The 21,935-nt window shown below is 49.9% G+C and overlaps 1 protein-coding gene across 3 annotated transcripts in view; it reads left to right on the forward strand.

Moving 5' to 3' along the window:
* Nucleotides 1-13,584: 13,584 nt before the first annotated feature.
* WHRN (whirlin) overlaps nt 13,585-21,935 on the forward strand; it is a 56,974-nt gene continuing 48,623 nt past the window's right edge. For all 3 annotated transcript variants that reach the window (XM_074923505.1, XM_074923504.1, XM_074923506.1), the window contains exon 1: nt 13,585-14,246. In XM_074923505.1, the coding sequence (XP_074779606.1) occupies nt 13,647-14,246 (600 nt within the window). In that variant the 5' untranslated portion in view covers nt 13,585-13,646. The remainder of the gene's footprint in view (nt 14,247-21,935) is intronic.

The raw sequence follows: 21,935 nt of genomic DNA on the forward strand, positions 1-21,935 counted from the left end.
GCACCTACATGATTTAATGCCTTCCTAGTGCCTATTAAATCAAGCATCCTACTTGAAGAAGTACTAAATTAGCCTTTCATGTTCCTTGTCAGATCATTAGCCGTGTTGACTTTTGTGCTATTTTCCACTTAAATCTGGGCTTTAAGTGTTTTCTCTCTCAAATTTGTTCTAAAGCATTGTATGCTATATATCAAATAAAAGGTGTTCTTTGCTGTTCTTGTGCTACAGTCCCATGGTGCTAGGGATTTCCTCCTGCACTGTCCTGAAGTGAAAATTTAAGAGGTGAGAATCTGCTGTGGATTCCTGATTATAGCAACAGCAAGCACTCAGCCTATTGCAATTTTGGGCTTCCTGTCTGTGAGAAATAGGTATCTTTCTATCTTCCTATCAGGATAAAGAGGTGGTAAAAGTCTGGTGCTTGGGGGAAATGGAGGATCTATGGTACAGGAGGTTGGTAGTTAAGTGTGCAACACTACAGACAGTCCTTATTTTGGAGGAGGTGTCCCTGATACATATGACCTACATCAGGGAAATTATTTGGTTCTTGGAAGGCCAGAGGAAATTCAACAGTGTTTGCAATGATGGTTTTGACAAAAATAGTCCTCTACAACTTGCTGCTGGCTTGGAAGGGCATAGTCACCATGTTAGAACAAGACGCAGACAACTCTGACAATGTGAAAGATTTCATTTTGCCTTTATGTTTCTAGCATTTCTTCTTGTAATCTTCGCAAGGTCCCCTGTCTGCAGCGAAATAAATGGTAATTCAGAACTTCCAAGGTTAACAGTGCTAAAAGCCTCCTGGCCTACATATCTGCATTTTTATACTTATCCCAAATGGATCTAATTTACCACTTAAATGCTCTGGTTTGTACCAGGAAATAAAAGAAATGCTGCCTAGCTCAAACAGTAGGAAGTCTCTCCTAACACACAGGGCTCAAATGCTGTGGGACGGGGCTCATTCTGCAGGGGGCACAGGTCCTGGCACTGCAGGGTGCTGCATTACCCAGCCTGCGCGGGGGTACCAAAGCTGCAGCCTCAGCGACAGCACTGACCGCTCTCAGAGACAAATTGATTTAAACGGTAACTGCTTGTGCCAAAACTCAGCAACCTTTCTGTCACCGGGAAGCTTGTTGTTTGAAACTAATGCAGGGAAGCATATAGTGTCCCTTCCCCAAGGAAAGAAGGGCATGTCCTGCGCCAGCAAGGCCACGGACACTACAAGAATCAAGCAGGGTGGGTGGGAAGCCAGGGTGGCGTTGGGCACTCTACTTCTGTGTCCTTAACGGCACAGAAAGAGGCTCGCAAGCTGCAGATGGGAACCACCCTACCCGAGATGCCTCTGCAGCTCTGAGAGCTGCTTCTGAGCTAAATGAGCAAAGGGAACAGGAACTGTTGCCACGTCTAGCACAGGCCATGCAGCAATGGAGCAGCGGCCATCCAGCTTCACCAACAGCTCATTTACATGGAATATTTTGTTCAAAGAGTCAATAGCCCTCAAGACACAGCATCTCCCACAGTTATCCTATGAGGGAAAGCAAGAAGGAGCACAGGTAGTAGAAGACTTCAAACCCTGATGAGTGTTTGTTGGTAGAAGGAGAGCAGCTGGGAAAGACAAACTGGAGGTTTTAAGAGGGGAGGGCAGTAGGCAGCTACTCCTGGCAGAAGAGTAGGAGCTGCCTTGGCTTTTGTTGGCTGGAAGAGTTAGAGTTTTGTAGAGTAGTATCTTTTCAAAGTAGTGAGAAAATGTGGCTAGTGAAAATGCACTGTTACATTCTTAACTTTGCTGTTTTCTTGTCTGTACTGGCTTGTGCACAAGGTGTTGGAGTTGGGAAAAAGCAAACTCCTGAGTGACTGCAGAGCCTGAGGAGGTGAGCTGGGACTTGGGGCAGGCACCCCAAAGTCAGGCTGGAGAGAGCAGGAGCTAAGTGTTAATGTTGACTCTCTTGGGGCTGTGGGAAGCTTAAGGGAATGTGAATTCAGTTCACAAGGGCTGCTGGAGCCCCGGTGCAGCAGTGTGGTTGCTTTTACAACCCTCCTGCTTGTGCTCAATTGAAAGGAGGGTGTCAAGCGCTGTCTGTCTGTCTCCCTGCCTGTCAGTTGGCAGCTCTCCTCCTTTATCATCCTTGCAAGTTTTATTGCCAAGTTTTTATGCAAAATAGAAAAGCCTCATTAAGTGATGCTGAAAGTACTCTTCTGTTGATGTTAAAATGTGACAACCGTGTAAGTGAGCAAAATGTTCTGGCTGGGTTAACACTTTGTACAGGTACAAAAGGACTCGGTAAGGTGCAGAGTGAGGAGAAATCAGGCCTGGAAAGGAAGGTGATCTGACTGAGTTTTTGAACTGTGTCAGTCTCTAAGGTGGGAAGCAAGCCCAGCCATCCTCATTGTAAGTTTAATATCCAGCTACACATGCCAGATGTCCTGTGACTTGTCTTACAGAGCTCCAGAGAGCAAATCCAGAAGGACAGTTGTCCCCTCTGGTTTGCTGTGCTACATCAGCATTTTTTGCAGTCCATGGACACGTAGAACTTGGTTTCATGAGGCCTTTGGAGTTGCACTGTTGCCATCCTTTGGGGTCTGGTCTTCAGGCCAGATCATCAGCTGGTGTAAATCAGGCAGCTCTGTTGCAGCCAAAGGTTCTGTTGTGATTTATACCAGGTGAAAGTGCCCTACACTTCCTCATGGCTACAAGTCCCTTTGTCCATCATCTCCAGGAGCATCTGACCCATAAAACATCAGCTCAGGGTAAATCCTTGTGAAAGAGAGCTAGGAGTTATGTTCAGACATGGCTAACAACTGGAGCCACGCTAACTGTGGGCTGGGTACCCAGGTGATCTGAAGAGACCAAGGCACCTCTGGAAGGGATCTAAAGGGTCAGGGTGCTAAGGGCCTTTGCCTTAGAGCTGCTAAAGAAAACATTGAATGGAGACCACTCTTTGTGTGCCAGCTGCTGCCTCTCTATGGACTTCAGGACAGAGCTGGGATCCAGAGCAGGGGTTTAAGTTCGGGTGTTTTGATTTCTTTTCCAGAAGCAGTGCTCTGCTGATAGCGTGGTGGAAGCAGAGAGCTGAGGCAGCACGTGTGCACCTCTGGGGAGTTCTCTGCAACTGCTCTAGAGAGCAAGAGCATCACGAACAACTAGCAGCTTCTGTGGGGCAAGAATTTGCAAATTCTGATTTTTCAGGTCCAGATATTAAAAAAAAAAAAAAAAAAAAGCACTGAGATGGGGAATTACAAATTAAAGCCACATATGGCTCTGGGGCTTGCTTTTTTGGGGGGGAGGATGACCCGGAGCAGGGGTTGTAACCCCACTGTGCACAGAGAGCTCTGCATTCTGCTGCTGAGAGTCAGGACCCCTTCTGCTGCTTTGCCTGGGAGAATCTTCTCCTGGGCTGGTGCCTGAATGAATTCCCAGCGCCTCAGAGCAGCTGCTGCCCCAAAAAAGGGGTTGGACAAAGATTATATCTTCACTTTTTTGTAACAGAAATGGCACCTCTGCAGTTGAGTCATGCACTGGGAGCAAGGATTTGATTGCTTCGCTTCTACTTATACCATGTAAAAGTTGTTTTCATCTGCCTGCTGATGGGCTGCGGTGGAAAGCAGAGCACAGGATGTATAACTGCAGCATTTGTCAGATAAACCAGTGCTTCAAAATATTCCTCCTCACTGCATCCCATTACATCTTGTCTCCCTGTTGCTTGTCTTATTGGGATACTATTAACCCAAATGCTGCATCTCTGCTTAAAGCACAGCATTAAGTCAAAATAGAGCAACAGTTGCTTGAGATACAGCAAAATTCATCTTCACTTTCCACTCGCTGGAGGACATGGTCCCACACCAGGAATAAGGTAAAAAAGCATTTCATATAGGAAAGCTGGAAAATTAAATCTATTGTAACAAAGAGAAGGATTTAGGACACATGAGAATCTGTTTACTCCTGCAGTCCCTGCTGTCATTCCTGATTTCCAGCAAGGACAGGACGATGGGGGAGATGGTTTGGAGGAGGCATCCTTCATTCAACTGCCCAGGTGAGCAGCTATTCAAAACTTAGTATGAATTCAGTTATCTTAATATAGCTTAGTCTGAATGAAGATATTTTTATTCCAGGCTAAATGAGATGTTTTTAATGTCAGCTACTAAATTATCTCGTGTAATCTAGTTGCTGCCTCCTGCTGAAGCAATGACTGTCTGCGCTTGGGAGAGACAGAATAATTTCCCCTATGAATGTTTTCAGAGCAGCATGATAGTGACCTTACTCTGAGACTTGCTGCAGAGGTGCCACATAGCTAGCAGGAGCAGAAGTCTCTTCCCCAGCCCAAGATAGACTCCAAGAAGCAGAACAGCCCAGGTGAGGTACTGGGATGTTGGCCTGAGATCTGTTGCTGGCTCTGCTACTGAGCTGTGGAAGGATCATGTCCTCACTCACCCACTTTGCTTTTGTTTAGCTCTTACCAGCTCTTATTTAGATGGGAATCTCAATAATAGTATTTAGGGGCAGAAACTGAGCTCTAGCTCAGGTTTAGGCTGGTAATGCAGGAAATGGTCACTAACTGTGCTTCCACCTTCAGTGCGTTTGACTCTTGGCGGCAGAGGGAGTGACGGTGCTGTATTAGGAGCAAGCCTGAGGCTGAGCCTCCTTCTCTCCCCTTCCTGGAGGGCAGCATTTCCCTCAGAGCAAGTCACGGAGTCGTTCCCTGTGCAGTGTGGAACAGTGACTCCTGCAAGCCCTCCATCAACACGTGCCTCTGTGGGGCAAGTCCTCAGAATGGTCGTGCATCAGTGCTGCAAAAACCGTGGCTGCTTTTTTGTGCCTTCAGCTCCTATCACAGGGCTGTCCGTGTCCTCACAGAAAGCGGCTGGGATAAGGGGCTTGAGCTTGCCGTTGGGTTTGGCACATCTCCACCACACCTTGGGCTCTGCGGTGGAGCTGAAGTGTCCTGGCATGCCTGAGTGGCTGGTGCAGTAGGGCTGTGTTCAGGGTGGGTGGTTTATATCTGATGGATTCACCTTGTTAGGACCCTGTAGCAGCTTTGCTGCCTGTTAACACCACGTTAAATCGGGGAGGGACAGAGCCCATCTGACTCCCTTTGCTTCTACAGGGTAAGGTTGTCCTTCAGGTTAGACAAAGTCTGGCTGGCAAGTTGCTGATAAAACATGCTTTAGCCTTTGGAAGTGGCTATTGGAAAGTGGCTTGGGCCGAGCAAACCCAGGTACTCCAGCATCTCCAAAGAGATTCAGGCTGGAGTTATGCAAAGGGTGTTTAACATTCACAGCAGCGTGCTGGCTGCTGGGCTCGCTGCGCTTCGCGCGTTACTGCTGTTGGGAGCTCAGGCAGGGCCACAAAGCCAGCTCTTAGTAAAAGAATAACATCATTTGGTATAATAATCCTGGTGGCTTTACTCTTTGCATCTGAAATGATGCGATCGGGTGCCTTCTAGTGTAAACCCATTCTCTTAATGCAGATGTGACTCTATCCAGGTTTCTATTATTTCTTCCTTTCCCCACTTTGATATGCAAGATCTAGAATCCACAACTGCTGTAACAAAAGCAATTCAGCCCTTCCCCTGGGAGATCCTGCAGTAAAAGCCTCACCAAGCGCCTGCTGGTGCTGCCGGCAGTGCTAAAGTGAGGACAGCAGAAGTGCAGAGGTCTCAGACCTACCACACCACCTACTCCGCAGCCCAGCTGGGGAAACAAAGCAGGAGTGGGACTGGATGGATGTGCTGTGGGGTTGAATCTGCGGCTGGGGGCTAGTGGGCTACCTCTCGTGCTCCTTGCCAGGTCTCCTCCCTCTTTAGCTTCTGCAGAAGGGTTGTGGAAATAGCTGGCTCCTAGGGAGAGTAAACAGGCCCGATCCAGCCTGCATGGATCTCAGTAGGAGACATTCCCTCCCCTTGGAGAGGAGCCTGTGTCTAGTGCTGTAGTGCAGCATCTGCCCCAGGGTTTCAAAGCATGAAGACTTATTTCACATCCCTCCTCTCCCCTGCTGCTCTCTCAGGGGACATTGCTGCTGAGTAGCCACAGGGTCCTGGCTGGGCAGAGTTCCTGGGGTGTTATAACCCCTCCAACCTCCCTGTCAATAGGCTGTGAGTGCAGGAGGCTGAAACCACCCTCTGGGAACAAGGAGGGTTGGTATAAATACAGCTGGTACTGACTGGTGAAGGATGTGTCCATAAATATTTATTCTTTTCACTCCTGCTAGTTGGCTTACAAGAAAAATTGGCTTCTTGTGCCTGTGAAAGTGTTTTATGCTGTACTGGAGTGTGACTGTTCATACATCGAGGTGAACAGCCACATACTTGCATGTCCACTAGTGTGGTTCTCCCTCCTCATGCAAAGGTGACTAGAAAATATTCAGTTTAACTCTAGTCTGAGATGTAAAGTCATGTTGAAAATGAGGGAGGGATGAGCTGATGCCTTGAAAGCTTGTACCAGGGGAACTCTGCTTTCCTTAGGACGTGGGGAAGGGGAGGCCTGGGGATCAGTTCATCGCAGCCGTGTGGGGGAGCTTTGCTTGGAGCAGATCTGCTGGGTTCAGAGCTTCCAGGGCAAGCTCCTCAGGGGAGGAGAATAAATATTTAAAAACGTAATCAGAGGCACTGGGGAAATGTGACAGGATTTAAATGATGACATAACATGCTTGTCTTGTCTCTGTTGCCTGTGCTAATGAGCATGAATTGAGAGCATTAGAGATCTATCCACCGGCATTAGTGTGTGTGAGTCAGGGGATCACAGCCTTAATTAGTCTCATCCTCTACTGGCAGCCAAGCCACTTGCCTGTCCGGTGCAGTCAGAAACACCCTCGGAGGCTCTGGAGTTGCACAGCTTTGCCATAGTGCTGTGCTGCTGTCCATCACATCTCGAGGCTGGACCAGGCCGGTTTTAGGGGGTTCCTCTCATCTTTGTCTCCTTAAGAGGAATCTGAGCACTTCTTCCTCTCTTCTGGGGAGTTTCAGAAATGCGATGACAGCTCTGAGACTTTTTTTGGATCTGTTTTCTATTGGCTATTTTTCACTTTAGGAGAACTTTCAGCATTCAGAACAGTTTTTGTTTTTGCTAAAACCAATATTTGTTTGCCCAAATGCATACATTCTACAAGAAAATGGCTTTTGGGGGTGGAGGCAAACAAGTAAAATCCTGCAGAAGATTCAAGCTTGTCCTGGCTTCCCCTCCTATCCCTCTGTGCTCCTAATTTCTCACTGTGGCCTTTTCATTGAAACCTCATGGAGTCCCATCAGCAAGATTGGGCACAGTAGTGGTGTGGGTACTGATCTGTGGTGGGTGATGGGAGGGAATTCAGGCTGCAGCCATGCTCCTTGGGCTAGAGACTGGTCCTCTGGCATCTCTCAGCATTTCCCTGGTGGTATGAAATTAATTTTGAAAAAAATCAAATGGCTGATGTGATTGATTAGGTACCTTTGCCCTGCTACATTTAATTGATGTCAGTGGGTATTTATTGCATTATATATTACAAATCAATAGTGATTAGTACCTCATGAACCTTTTTTTTTTTTCTTTTTATTATCTTCTTGCAGCGTTGTAATAACAGAACACAGAGCATCCCTCTCCAGCCTGGCAGAGGGTTTGTAGGCTGGAGAAGATGAGGGCTGATGCTTTTCATGAGGAGTGTGACCCTGCAGCCCTGTTACTTCTCTGAGTAAGTGGAGGAAACACAGTGTAAATCAGCCTCACCAGGAGAGAGATGCTCATGGGAAGGTTCGCTCGCCTCTGCGCTCCCACGGCATAAGCTGGCAAACATCTCAACCCCGTAACTCTGTGGCAGTGGTTGAACAGGGAGCAAAATTCTCAGCAGTGCAAAACCTCTGGTGTGGTGAATATGCCTGAGGAAGAGAGAACTGCCTGGGGTGCCGTGGGCATTTTGGGGGTTGTCACAGCAGGAGTGAGCTGCTCCTCCATGACTTGTGTTGTACTTGCCCCTAGAACATAGGACAGTGTCTGCTGTGATAGATGCACAGAAAAGCAGAGAGCCTCAGTGGGCAGCTGTAAGGAGTAACCTCTCTTTTTTCCCAGATATATTTGTTCCTCCCCATCTGTTGAGTCAGACCTTGAAGCTGAGTTCTCCTGCTTGCTGGGCTGAGTTGTGCTCCTGATGCGAAGCTGTGTGGATAGTGTGTACCACTGCAGTCAGTCAGCTGGATTTCCACCACCGCTGAAAATGTGGTCAGGAGGTCGACTCGTAAATCCTGCAAGACTGACAGGCTTCCACAAATTGTAGACTTAGATAAATTTATTTGAATTGGGTAAATGTCTTCAAATTAGATAAATATCTTCAAATAAGATTAGCTCTGTGTGAGTTTGTCAATTCTCAGTGTGAGTGAAACCCCTGAATTTCCCACCTGCCAGGAGGCTGAACTTGTGCAAATGAGCTTTGCAATGCTTGGGCCTATTCTGAAATTGTTGGATTTATTAAGAGAGCTCTTCAGAAAGGGACTGTACTTCCCTGAAATTCATTCGGTACTCTCCAGCCACAGTGACTGCTCTAAGTAAGCATCACAGCTCGTGTGTGCAATGTGCTGCACGGGCTTGGGTGCCTCAACTGTAGCTCCTAGAGAAGTCAAGGCTCTGGTGTCCTTCAGTCCTTGCCTGAAGAGTGGAGAATATGAGGCCACTGGGCTGGGGAAGTGATGTACCCAGCAGGAGGAGAATTCAGGGTTGGAGGCGTAAATTTGTATCATGGCACCCACCATGTGCAAGGTAAACCCCAGGTTGTGCATAAAGGCAACACTGAGGGTAAGGAGTCTGTGCTCTCCCCTCTGTCAAAGCATCCTGCAACTTCTCATGCAAATCCACCTATCCTCCTCTGCCAAGCAGCTCATCTACGTGAGAATATTGGACTTGCTTGACAATTTCCACTGTTAATTAAATAAGCCCAGCGCTGGGGAGTGAGTTACTTGCACCCCTAAGGCTAGGTCCTTCTGCATGTGTTGCCCATGCCACCACACTGGGGACTTCACCTCTCACACCTAAGGACAGTCAGCCCTCGGGAGCAGGCTCCATGTCTTTTATACACCAGGAAGTTTAACAGCCAAAGTGCCCAAAGCAGAGACCAGGCAACGATAAAGACTGATCCTCAGCAAGTGTCTGCTTTGCCTGTCTGTGACATCCAGGTCCACCTTGTGACTTACAGATGATTTGTGCTCGGCGTTAAAAAAAAGCCGGTGACACAAGTGGCTTTTTCTTTCAGGCATTTCAAAAAGGACTGGAGAGAGCTTAAGTGCAAGAAATTGCTGGAGAGAGGAGGAGGATTGCAGCTTTAAAATCGCCTGACACTGTGATGCAGGGTTACGCTCAGCGGTGCTGGCACAGTGGAGAGATTACTGCAGGCAGATCTGGGTGAAACTTCTTTTAGTTGGGTTTTTTCACCAGAAAACATAGTTTTATCTAAAGCAAATGCTTCCCCAAAACCTGGCTTTGTTTTAATTTGAATTGCTTTACCTTTGTTTTTTAATAAGTCTCAAGGCACTGCAATGGCATTAAACCAAAATATTTCTGGTAATATAGGTGAAACTATTGCTCTCTGATTTGATTAAATTTTTAATCCAGGCAGTGTCTAAATGACTGATAACCTGTGATCCTGTGGTGTTCACCCTATGGTGTTCACCCTATGGAAACAGCACGTCTCAGTGGTTTGGAGCTAAAATTCTCCTCTTTGATCTTCTCTTGCACATGGGAAACAATGAATTCCCACCCAGTTGAACCTGTTTCAGGCTGGCTTTGCTCACTAACAGTCTCAGTGTGATACTGAGCAATATGAGCATAAAAAGATTTGTAGATATGCAGATACAGAAAGATTTAAGAAGTGTGAGTTCCCCACCTCCTCTTCCTGCCTGAGCCTTGCTCTTAAGCATCTACCCCTGACTGTTGGCTGGGACATGTCAAATTGAACTTGGTCTGATTAAGCGTGACAGTGCCCATAAATTGGAAACATTCCTGTTGCGAGTGGATTACATTTATGCTCATAAGTCAAAGCTTAGAAAATCCCCCTTGAAATGATGATTTCTCACTCCTCCTAGGGTTTTTCTTTAAATCAGACTTCTGCCCGTTATACCTGGAGTGACGAGATGGAGTGTGCGGCTCCGCTGGTTATGCGGCTCCCAGCACAGTAGGGAACTTATGTCTGAATTGTGCTGGATTCAGCTTTACCACAAGACAAATGGTGGGGTGGAGCTGGAACCCCCAGTACCCAGGACTTCTGTCAGAAAACCCTCCTGATGCTTTTTCCTCTGCATTGGCTATTTCTGTAGACCGTTTAACTGCAGCGCTCAGCTGATTCTCGGCCGTGCTGAGGAAAGCACATGTTCAAGCCGCACAAACGAGTCCAGCCGGCCAGGGACAGAGGATTGGGAGCCAATCTGCTAAACAGGGATTTAGCCAAGAGGCTGCCCTGAGCGCCAGCCACCTCCTAATACTCTCTTAAGGAGCATAGCAGCACAGGCAGCTGCTGCTTCCTCTCTGGCCCTCCTCGCACTTCAGCTCAGTCCTCCAACTCCGCAGCAAGGCATTTCCAACCAGAATTACGTTTCGTTGTCTTCTTGCTACAGTGCCTTTTAATTAGGAGCACAGCTGCTCTGGAAACATGGAGCTCACTTTTCAAAGGGTGCTCTGGAAAGTGATTACAGTGGATTAAAGCGGAAAGGTTAGGCAATTTATTCATCTGGCACTTAGCAAATGCATTGGATTACTTTGTGCTGCAAGGATGATTTAAAAAAGAAAATTAATAACATCTTTTTGGCTCCTACTAGCCTTCAGGCACTCTGCTGTGCAAGCTAGGTGTTGGATCTGCAATGATGTTTGAGAGTTGAGCCTACGCAGTGTCCAACTGCTCCAGCAGCTCCCAGCTGAGTGTGAGGGTGCTGGAGTCTCACTGCCGGTGTCTGTGTAGCCCCTCTGGTTAACCAAGGTCTAGTTCAGCCAGGACTTGCCCCAGCAGTGAATGGACTCACGGCATTCACTAATCTCAGCTCCAAAGGACCACTTACTTCTTGAGTGTTTGCAGAGTAATGCCGTTGGTACCTGGCATTGATTTTCCATCCTGAGCACTTGCTGCCAAGTCCCCAGCAGGCAGAGCTCCCTTTCTGAAAGGACTATTTTGATTTACAGTAGTGAGAATCTGTCCCACTGAGCCAAGCAGCCCTACACAGGTATGGCATGCTGCTGTGAGGCATTTGTTCAGCAGCGTTGCTTGTGTGAGAAAGCTTTGAGAGGTTTTACTCAGGTGTGGGAACTCTCCTGTGCCCAAGAGTTGGATGAACCCCCTCTTTCCCCTCTGGCCCAAGGCTCGCTCTCAGCTGTGTGCCTAAAGCAGTGCTTAAGGCAGTGGGAAGGATAAAGCTCCTAGCAATTAACCAGCTTTACTTCAAAGCTGAGGTTCTATGAGAAGATCTCAAACCCTTTCTTCTCCAAAGAAAAAGCAGTGGGGGTCCCTGGCTGGACAGTATATGATAAAGATCCAACTTGCACAATGTGTGAACAATCTCAATCTGTAAACCGTCAGGGGATTAAAACTTTGTATGTGTTCTGTGAGCAGAAACTGGAAGAGGCATCACATCCAGACATATCAGAGTTATCCCATGGCAAGTAGCAGCTGGATGGGGCAACCCAGGGTTGAACAGCCTTCCCTGGCAGGGCTATAGTAGCAGCAAGAAAACAGAATTATTTCTAAATGCAGCTACTTGTGTGGATGTTGTGCACATTTCTGTCAGGTAGCATTGGATTGATCTTTGTCTTAGGCTCGGGAAATAGGCCTTGTGATAGTTTCCCGCAGAGTGGTCAGAATATCAGGGATACAGCCACCGCTGGGCAGCCTTGGTGGCAGAACAGCCGTGGTGGCTGTGGCTCGGGCGCTGCTGTGCTCTGCTGAGGCAGATGTGCAGCTCCAGTCTGGAGCTAGCGCTGCGCAGGAGCAGCTCTTTCTGCCTCGGCTTGTGTTAACACACTTGGTGTCTTCTTGTAGGATAAAAACAAGTTGGAGATGCTCAGATACTGCGCTTGCAGGAATAGTAGTACTTTAAATAGAGGAGTCTGAGTGGGGTACTAAGCACTAAAATAGTCTTTGAGTGCAATTCAAAGGCATGCAGTACCTTGTTTGCCTTTCTCGTGTTTGGCTAATGTAGGTGTGTTTTTGTTTTTACTCACTTTTCTGTCCTAGATTGTCCCTTTTTTCCAGTAATGTTGACTGCTCCATCTGCTTATTTATCACCCACAGTTAGAAGCCGAATTTCAATTAGCATTCTACTTTGTTTAGTTTTGTTTTAAGCAAGGCATTGAATGCTCCAACAAAGCTTTAATACATAAAACTACTTGTAATGCAGCTGTTAAAGCTCTTCCATCATATACACGAACAAAATGAATTCTATCGCTATCAAGATGGATCTGATAAATTAGGTTTAATCCTCCTCTGCTGCAGCGGATAGAAGGCACTTCAGCAAAGACAGAAAGATTTTGAGTGACTGAGATGGAAAATGGTCTTTGCTCAGTGCTCCAGAGATGTAAAAGAAGCTAAAACCTCATGTAGTAAGAAATAATTCATCCAGCAACCAGAAAAGGAGTCCCTGGATTTCTGCACTGACTTCTAATCCTGATGCTTCACCTCTGGAGCCGAAGACCAAGTTAGAGCTTTGGAAGCAGAAGGGAGGGTGGCTGGGCGTGTGGCAGCATCCCAGGCAATCCTGTGCTGCCCCCAATCCCACCGCTCCAGGCGGCTGCCCGCAGCCCTGCCAGCTTCTCCATCACCAGGATCCCTCCTGGGAAGGGCTTCCCTGGGGCGGCTCCGATTGCTAAACGAAAGGGGATAATCGCAGGGAGTTTGGCTTTGACTCCAAGCCCGACATCAGAAATTGTTTCAGCACCCCGTCAGTAATTCACGTACCTAAATCCCATTGATTTGTGGTTAAAATGAAGCCGGTGCTGAAGTTCTCTACTGAATCATGGCTGGGCGGATGAATTGCCCGTACTACAACTTACCAAGTACAACTACCAGTACTACAACTTACCAGGTATAATTACTAGTACTACAACTTATCAACAGTCTGCCGCCTGGCACACTGGGCAACAGCCAGCCAGTGGCACAGGCCAAGCCGCAGGTGCCGTGTGCCCCGGGCGGGCTGTTCCGGGCTCTAAGCCGAGTCCCCTGCTCGCCACCGCGTCCTTCCGGGGCGGCAGGACCCCGGGGGGCTGCGGGGGGCTCCAGCGGGACAGACGGCCCCGGGGAAAGCGAACTGCCCCGCTCTGCGGGGGGAGGGAGCGCGGAGGGGCCTCACGTCGCCGCTGCCCATCCGTCCGTCCTCCAGCGCCGCGGGTCCCGGCCCGGGCCCGGCTCACCCCTGCGATGAGCTGCGCGCAGGCCTCAGCCCGGGCGGTGCCGGGGGCGGGGCTGACACCGCCCCGTCCAGCCGCTGCCCCCGGCGGCGAGGCGCGGTAATGAGCGGCCGCGCTAATTGCGGGTCCCGCGGGGGCGGGGCGCTGGGGCGGGGCGAGGGGGGTGTGGGGGGGCGCGGTCCCGCCGGCGGGGCCGCTCTGTATAACCCGTCTCCCGGCAACGGCGGGCACGTCACTTCCTGGGGAGCCGCCGCGAGGCGCCGGGCAGCGCGCGGGCAGGTGCCGGTGCCGGTGCCGGTCCCGTCGCGATGAGCGCGGAGCTGGACGGCGTGTCGGTGCACTCCTCCTCCTCCTCCTCGGGCTCCCTGGGCTCGGCGGCGGGGCCGGCGCCGCGGCCGCTGTCGGCCAACGTGCGGCGGCTGCACCAGGCGCTGACGGCGCTGCTGAGCGAGGCGGAACGGGAGCGCTTCATCCTCTGCCTCAACGCCTACCACGGCCGCCGCAACGTCTGCGACCTGGTGCGCTCCCTCCGCGCCCTCCTCGACGGGCCCCGCCGCCGGCAGCTCCTGCCGCTGCTCCGCCTCGTCCTGCCGCGCTCCGACCAGCTCCTCTTCGACCAGTACACGGCCGAGGGGCCCTACCTGCTGCCGCCCGGCCGCCCCCCGCCGGCCCCCGCCCCGCCGCCGGTGGTCCCCGGCGAGCTGCGGCAGGTGACCCTGCGGCGGAGCAAGGCCCACGAGGGCCTGGGCTTCAGCATCCGCGGCGGGGCCGAGCACGGCGTCGGGATCTACGTGTCCCTGGTAGAGCCGGGCTCGCTGGCCGAGCGGGAGGGGCTGCGCGTCGGCGACCAGATCCTGGGTGTCAACGGCAAGTCCTTGGACAGGGTGACGCACGCCGAGGCTGTCAAGGTAAGCCGGCTCCGGACGCTCTGCGCCCCGTGCCGGGCTCCGCTCCGTCCCCGCGGCACGCCCCGTCCCGCTGTGCCGCTCCGGTGCCGGCGGCAGTGCCTGTCCCGGCGCCCCCGCCGCGCTCCCCCCTTCCCCGGGTGTTGTCGCTGTGCGCCCCGTCCAGCCTCGCCTCCTCCGGCTCTGGCCGCTGCTCCGTCCCGCTCCAGCCGGTGGAACGGGAGCCCGCCTCCCCGGGTGCCCCCCGGCCGCGCTCTCCGGGACGCGGCGGTTGGAAGCCCGGTGGCGGAGCGGCTCCGGGATCGCCCCGTGCCGGGCAGAGCGGGCGCGTCCCGCCGGCGGTGCGGGAAGCGGCGCCGGGAAGTTGAGGGTGGAAATAGCGCCGGGGGCTGACAGCGCGGGCGGCGGGGAGCTGCCGGGGCTCCGCCGGGCGGCGGCGACGGCGACGGCTCTTGGTGCGGCAGGTTCGTCCCCTCGGGGCCGAGCGATACTTTTATATCCAAGGACTCTGTAAGGTAGCGGCGCTGCGGGTGCCGTCCGTTCAGCCCGGGAGGCTTGTGGAAGTTGGAAATGTGCTTGAGCCGGGTTTTAAGGCACGCGCTCTAGCCGCTAGACCGTGTTTTCTCCTCCTAAAGGTGGAGAAACTGAGGCACGGAGAAGCAGAACACCACCACCACACCCCCCACCCCCCCAGGACTGCACAGCGCCCAAAGCAGGAGCAGAGCCCGGATCCCTCCCGGCTCTCGCACAACTGAGGTGCCCCCGGCCCCTCCCGCAGCACAGCACGTTCCCCTCCGCCCCGCAGCCCTGTTGTAGTACGGAACAGCAGCGGTGCAATCGATATCAGCTTTCATATAAGGCTGGGGAGGGGGGAGCACCATAAACTGCGGGATTTTCACCTGAAGCTCAGTGTTTTGAGGCAAGCTCCGTGTTTGAGCGCCCCAGACCATTCACCCAGATCATCTTGTGGCCAGTGGGCTCAGCTCGGAGCGTTCCTGTGGCGCAGGAGTGCCAGGCACAAACCCACTGCGCTGGAGAAGCAACTTTTAGGGCAGCAATTATTTGTAGGCAGCGCGTGGAGAGCTGGGATCTGGGGTGACAAGGCTGTCTTGCAGCTGTTTGTGCTTTAATTATTCCATAATAAGCTGAAGTGCTTCTGTTCGCAGCCTGCTTCGTGTGGTGTGTTCCTCTGACAGTGCATTCATCTTGCACAGCTTTAAACAGCGTCTTCACAGCCAACCTCCACGTTCCCTGCCCCATCTTTAAATCTGTACCCCTGGCAAGGGTATGTCTTACAGGCTGGAAATGGAAAATGTGTCCCTGGCCATTTTGAGACCAGAGAAAAGATTTGTAGGAACTGTTTTATTTATTTTTTTTACTCTTAATAATAGGACAATGGTGTAAGCTTTTGGAAGTTAATCTGCAATTTTGCACTCTGAAGATTGAAAAAGAAAAAGTATTTTGAATATGGCGTTGGGATGGGTGGAAGCCAGGTGTCAGGAATGCTATGGTCTGTTGAATGACTTAATCTCTAATTCAATTCACTCTGCTGTGTAATTCACATCGCTTTCTGTTTGTTCTCTAATATAATGTACATGATGTCTTTTAGACACTATTAATATTGAGTGAAACTGAGTGCTTCCTGCACAGAAATAATTCCTGTAGAATACAGTTTGCCAGGGGGTTGCTCTGTGACAAGAGCTGTGTTAATGTGATCCTCATAGGAAAGAGAAGCTTAGAAATTATCTGTTCATGAGTCGAACTTCTTTAAACAACAGTTTCATCACAGACCCAGTTGTGCTGGCATCTTCTAGAGCTCCTGCACTGGTGTTACATCTGGGAAGGGCTTATGACCCATGTAGTGCTGGTAGAAACACTTTCCTTGGAAGAGTCGCAGAGTGATTTACAGTACAGCTGTAATAGTTCCTTTGGAGATTTTAAAACGAAGCAAGTGCTAATTTGTCCTTGCCTGCTGCATTTGGGGGGGGGGGTGGGGGGGGGGAATGAAGAGTAGATTGCATTCAGCGATGCTAAAGGGCAGTCTTGGGAGGATTTCCCTGGGGCTAAGCTATAAATACCTCCGTCTAATGTTTTGGACATCATCCAGGGTGTCAGAGCAGCAGGGACAAGGTGTGGTGATGTACAGGGTGGCTTGACCCCGTGTTCTCTGCTTTCCCTTGAAACCTGGGAACTCGGGCTCAGTCCTGACGTGTTAACAGCTCGGCAAAGGTGTCTGGCTGCGGCCGTCTCCTCGAGCAGAGCAAACCTCACTGATGTCTGTTGGTCTGCTCTGTAGTGGATCAATGGAGAGAGAAGTGTTGGATTAACAGCCTTGTACCACAGCTGGGTTTGGTCCTGGAATTTATGTGTACGCTGTACTTGGGATCAAATAGAGAGGGGAAAAGGTGAGCAGGGAGAGGCTTTCTTAATACAGAACCACAGCTGTGTGGCTCCATCTCCCAAACACTGTATGCCAGCTTTGGAGGAGTAAATGTGGTGAACTCTCTCCGTCAGGAGCTGTCTGCTTAAAGCACAGCTCCCGTTTCTGCCCGTGGAGTGATGGTCTGTCTCTCCATCTGTCTGAGAATAAGCACATTTCTGTGCTGCGCTTCCATCTTGACTGTCCTGCAGCAAGAAACTGTCTGTCTAGGACAGCGTTGTTATTCTTAATATTCAGAATGTGTTGTTATGAGAGATGTTTGTTGTTAAAGCTTGTTCTTGGGGGCACAAGACGATTGCAGAGATCAGGAAGGCTCTTCCACTGCTGGCCTGTCCTGCTCCCAGGCACATCACGCTCTCCGGGGTCTGCATGACAAACTCTCTTATTGAACCAGAAATCAACTTTCTGTCTGTCAGGGTGCTCGGAGATGCCCAGCTGTGATTATGGGCAGTGAGGCAGCCGTTCAGACGAAGCACTGAATAAATACGTAGCCTTAACTTGTTTGTGCAGTCTTGTGAGAGCATTCACACAGTGGTTATTCATTTTACAAGTCGTGATGGCTCAGTTGCCGCCTTCTCATGCATGTCTGGCCATGCAGGTGTACCCCAGCTGTTTCCCACATGCCTCTCTAGGAGAGAGACGTTGACTGTGCAGTAGGAGCAATTTGTGTCTTCTGCTGTGTATTTTCAGGCATTGCTCAGAGCCACGCTGTACCAAAAGAAGAATCACGGCACTGAATGAGAACTGCCACAATGCTGGGCAAAAAACAGCAAGTAATGAGCCATCCTAGCTGAAAAGTGACTGGTGGCCTGTGACCCGTGCACTGGGGTTTGTAGATATTTTAGTGTAAATTAGATAAAAAGCAGAATTCTGACTTAAATGACAAGGTTACCTAAGCACTCCAAATCAATTCACTTAATGACCAGCTTCTTAACCTTTATTTGAGTAGCGAAGTTTTATGCCTTGTCTGCTTCATGCTCGCTGTTTCATCCAAATCAAAATTAAATGACTCCATTACAATTATAGCTCTATCATTCCAGCATTCAAGAGTGCACTTTATCAAAAGATCACCCTACTCTGAATTATGGTGTAAGTGAAGAAGTTTGTATTGTCTGTCATATTTTTAGAGCTGGCTTGGCTGTCATCAGCCTTGCTGTATAGTACACGGTTGATACTGTAGCAGTCGTGCTGAAAGTTTCTATGGATAAGCTGTAATATTTCGTCCAGAGCAGTTAAAAGTTGAGATGCTTTTTAGACCATCAAAATGTTGTACAGAGAGGCATTTCCTCTCTACTCCGGGGCTTGCGTTAAGCTTAAACTCCCTTACTTCTGTTGCTTTGCAGTAGGTTTTTTATGCCCTTTAAATCATTTAGGGAGGAAGGGAATGAGAGAAAGTGTAAAGTATTGTGACTGACAGATCATTCCTGACTGAGGATTTGGCTTAATGAGCTACACCAGCCTCAGAAGAGCTGCACTGATTTCACCATTTGCCCTGCTGTGTCTTTCTAGTCATGCTGACAGCTGGGTAAATCTGGATGAGCTTGATCAAAATGGCCAGAAGTAGACTAATTTGTATGCTTTGGTCTTAGGGAGCGTGATTCTTTAGTCTTGGTGTAAATCTGTAGCAGCTTTGCCAAAGTCAGTGAACTCACATTGCGTTTATTCGGAAGAAACAAGAGTAGTTCAAGTCCACTGTCTTGGATTCTTCAGAGTGGCTCTGGAGAGAAGCTGTGGGTTGTGCTGGGGCCAGGGGAAGGCTTGTGATGGGGCAGGGCTGTTGGGCATGAGGCAGCGGTCTGGGAAGGCAGCACTGTGCTCTGCCAGCCTGCAGCTCTCCCTCCGGCTGCGGGTCGCTCCCTGCTGCAGCCCTGCCATGGGGGGGAATCGCACCCCCAGCCGCTGCTGCTCTCTCCTCAGGCAGAGGTTGTCACTCCATCCCAACCAGCCTCTCTGGCTCCTGCTCTGATAGTGTCAAGTGGGCATTTAAAAATAATTAAAGGAGATTAAAATTCTTTTTATGTTCTGTTCTATTCATTTGGACTTTCATGGTGGCAAACAAGGTGATCTCTCCAGAGACTGTAATACTTCATACGAGGTAGAAAGGGCTTCAGCTGTTTGTGCTCGGGGTGCTGTGGTATTGCTAAAAGACTGCTGAGAAATGATGGAAGAGACATGCTGCCCTGAGCCTTGGAAGCACATTTAGAGCAATTTTACTTTCCAGGCATCTTACAAGAAAGCAGATCTCATTTCATTGTTTCTTGTGATGCCCAATTAATTGGTTATCATTATCTGAGACTGCTTATGTGCTGTAGTCAGTAATCACCACTGTACTGCACAGACATCGTAACAGCTAATAGGAATGAATGCAGCTTGGTTTCTTTGGCTGGTTTTTAACACTTGTGTGTGGTTGTGGGCCGTCACACACAGTCATGGTTGGGATGAACGAAGAGTGAAAGCAATACCTTGATCCCCTGATTCTGTAAAGGTATCAGGCTTGTTCCTTTAAGTGCCTGCTTGCTTTTCTCTGTCTTTGTATTTTTAGAAGTCACTGACTGATCCAGTGGTGAGAAACCTCTCCCCTTCCCAAGGGATCTCAGGTAGCTGGAGCATGGAAAAGAAGGATGTGACTAGCATCTACCTCAATAGTAAAGAGTGGTAACCTATTCTTTGGTCTCTGGGTTTGCTTAGAAACAAAAAACACCAAGAACTGCACACAAAAAAGCACCTAGAGCTTAAAACACAGGTGCTGTGCAATGCCATAGGCTTCTGCTCTGCTTTTCTGTCCTGCAAAGAGTTTCCATTTTATCCCCTGTAGCCAGCTGAGCTCAGAGGGAGAGGGTGGAAAGTGTAAAGTCACCAGGATCTCCCTCTAGGAAAAAGGGGGAGGGGAAAAGGTCACTCTTGAACTTGGAGGCATCTGCATTTTAAATTCGTTTTAGTGCTCCTTAAAGGGAAGGACTCATGGCAGTGACAGCGATAGATCTGGCAAGTGATGCTCTTGGTTTCACAGGCAGATCTGATGACGTGCGGTGGAGCAGCCTCGAGCGCTGGACCTCTGCTGGTCCTGAGGGCCTGACGGCGGGGCGGAGAGGTGATGCTGCACTGTCGCTGTGAGCTAATCTGAGCTGATCAAATTAATATCACACGTAACTTGGGAGTAGGGTGAACTTGCACATACAGAGAGCATCTGGGGGAATGTTGGTTTAGCTGTTGCACTGGAGTTAGGAGTAGGTTATATTCTCTGCTCTGTCACTGATTTCCCTCAGTGGGCAAGTTACTTAGTCATCTGTTTCCCTTCATTACACCAGCAAATCACAATCAGCCCTAATGAAATCAAATGACATTATACTGATGCAAAAGATTAGAATGAGATCCTTAATCTCTCCTCTCCTCATAATGCAAAGATGATGGTACTTGGCATCAGTATAGGCTTGTTCATCAGGGTTTGTATTGTTAAGGGCATCCTTGAGTTCCTGGAACATTAATGTTTAGTGGGCTCCTTGTAAATAAACAGTTTTGCCACAGTGGAGAAATTTATAAGATAACCTGAAGGATAAAAGCTTCTTTCCTTCCAGTGTCCATTAGAAGAAAACAAAAGCGTTAGTGTGCAGCGTAACTGGTGAGTTAAAATATCTTTTACTCAGTTTCTCTGTCCTCAGGGAAGACGATGGATTTTTCCTGACACCTTGCTCAATGCCACGTCTGCTCGGAGAATTATTTGGCTCTAAATCCCCTCGCCTAAACTGACAATGCATCTGCTAAAATGATTTGGCTTTGTTTCCTTTGACTGGATGCTCTGTGAATTCTCCTGTCACGTACCACCAAGTGCTTGGTAAAGACAGGTGAAGCAGAGACCTGGGCAGCCCGGAGGAGCTCTGTTCCTGCCAGCTTCTTGTTGCTGGGCTCAGAACCTGCATCTGAGCCTCTCGGGGTGGGGTGTGCTGGCAGGGAAGGCTGGAGGGGCTTCTGCTTTGTGCAGGCACTCAGTGGGTATCCTTGGTGCTTATAGTAGTGTCTTGTTCATTCCCCCCTCGATTCTTTCCAAGTTAGCTTTTCCACTGATTAACTAACCATATCTAGACAATATAGGCTTGTTAGTGGTTCTCATGATACTTTTCAGCAGTTTGGTGTGGAGCAGAAAGAGAAGACAACAGGAAGCAGGGGGGAGTGCTTTGATCTGGATTTCCTTCATGCAACCCCCACCCCAGAAAGCACCCAAACAGCTTTCCAGGCTTGCATTAGAATAAAGCTTTTTGGAGTTTTCTGCTGTTCTTAAAATTGTGCTGGACTTGCCTGAGGGATACACTGGGCAGTGCCCAGCTTTGAGGGGGTGGCAGGTGACAGAGCTGTTGTCTTGGAGCAGGGATGGGGCGTGGCAGCCCTCAGAGGGGTTAGGGAGAAGGCCTTGGAGCTAAGATTTCATTTGACCTTTCCAGGTGAAAGGGACATGGGCTTCCTGATGCCTTGGGGCTAAATGTGTGCAATCACCATAATTATGCATCAATTTGCATTTATTTGCATAAGTGCCACTACTTGAAAGCCAAACTGCTGTCACCTTTGCCTTGGGAGAGTGGATGATGGGGAGAGGTTGGACTGTGCCTCCTGAAGTTCTCATTTGTCTCCCTGACAGGGAGGCCATTTCGCACCCTCCATCCCCTGTGCTGTCTTACCCACTTATTTTCTCCCTGGTTCCTCTCACTCAGCACTCCATCTGGAGTGCCTCCGCTTCCCTTTATCCCTCCTTCTATCTGTTTCTCTCTCCACCTGCCTCTGTGTCACCTCGTTCTTGTACCAGTTTTCTTCGCTCCTGCCTGCCCCAGCCGCGCGTCCTCCCCACGCAGGGACGAGCTGTTTGCATACGTCAGTGCAGACGAGCCTCCTGGTTCCTCTGCACAGAAACAGTTCCCTGAGCTTTGACAGGCAAGATGGGGAGGGCATACACTTGATCCAAAGCCTTTTATTTATAGCTACAGACCACAGTCTGGGCAGGGAACAATCTCTCCCTATGCATTTGTACAGCACCCAGCAAACTGGACCTTAACCGAGGGGTGTAGTGGGAGCTGTAATAGTCTCGTATTTGCCTTGCCTGCAGAGGATCCTTGGAGCAAGCCTTTGGGGGTAGGCAGGTAGTGTCTCTGCCTGCTGTCTCCTGCTCTGTCCTTTCCACTGGCAGAGGAACCTTTCAGCTGATACGGCTCAGTCAATCTCCCTGTAAAAGGTCTCGCAGTCCTGCCCCTGCAGCCCCCTCCCTG

This window comes from Athene noctua, chromosome 20 (assembly GCF_965140245.1).
Source record: "Athene noctua chromosome 20, bAthNoc1.hap1.1, whole genome shotgun sequence".
NCBI lineage: Eukaryota > Metazoa > Chordata > Aves > Strigiformes > Strigidae > Athene > Athene noctua.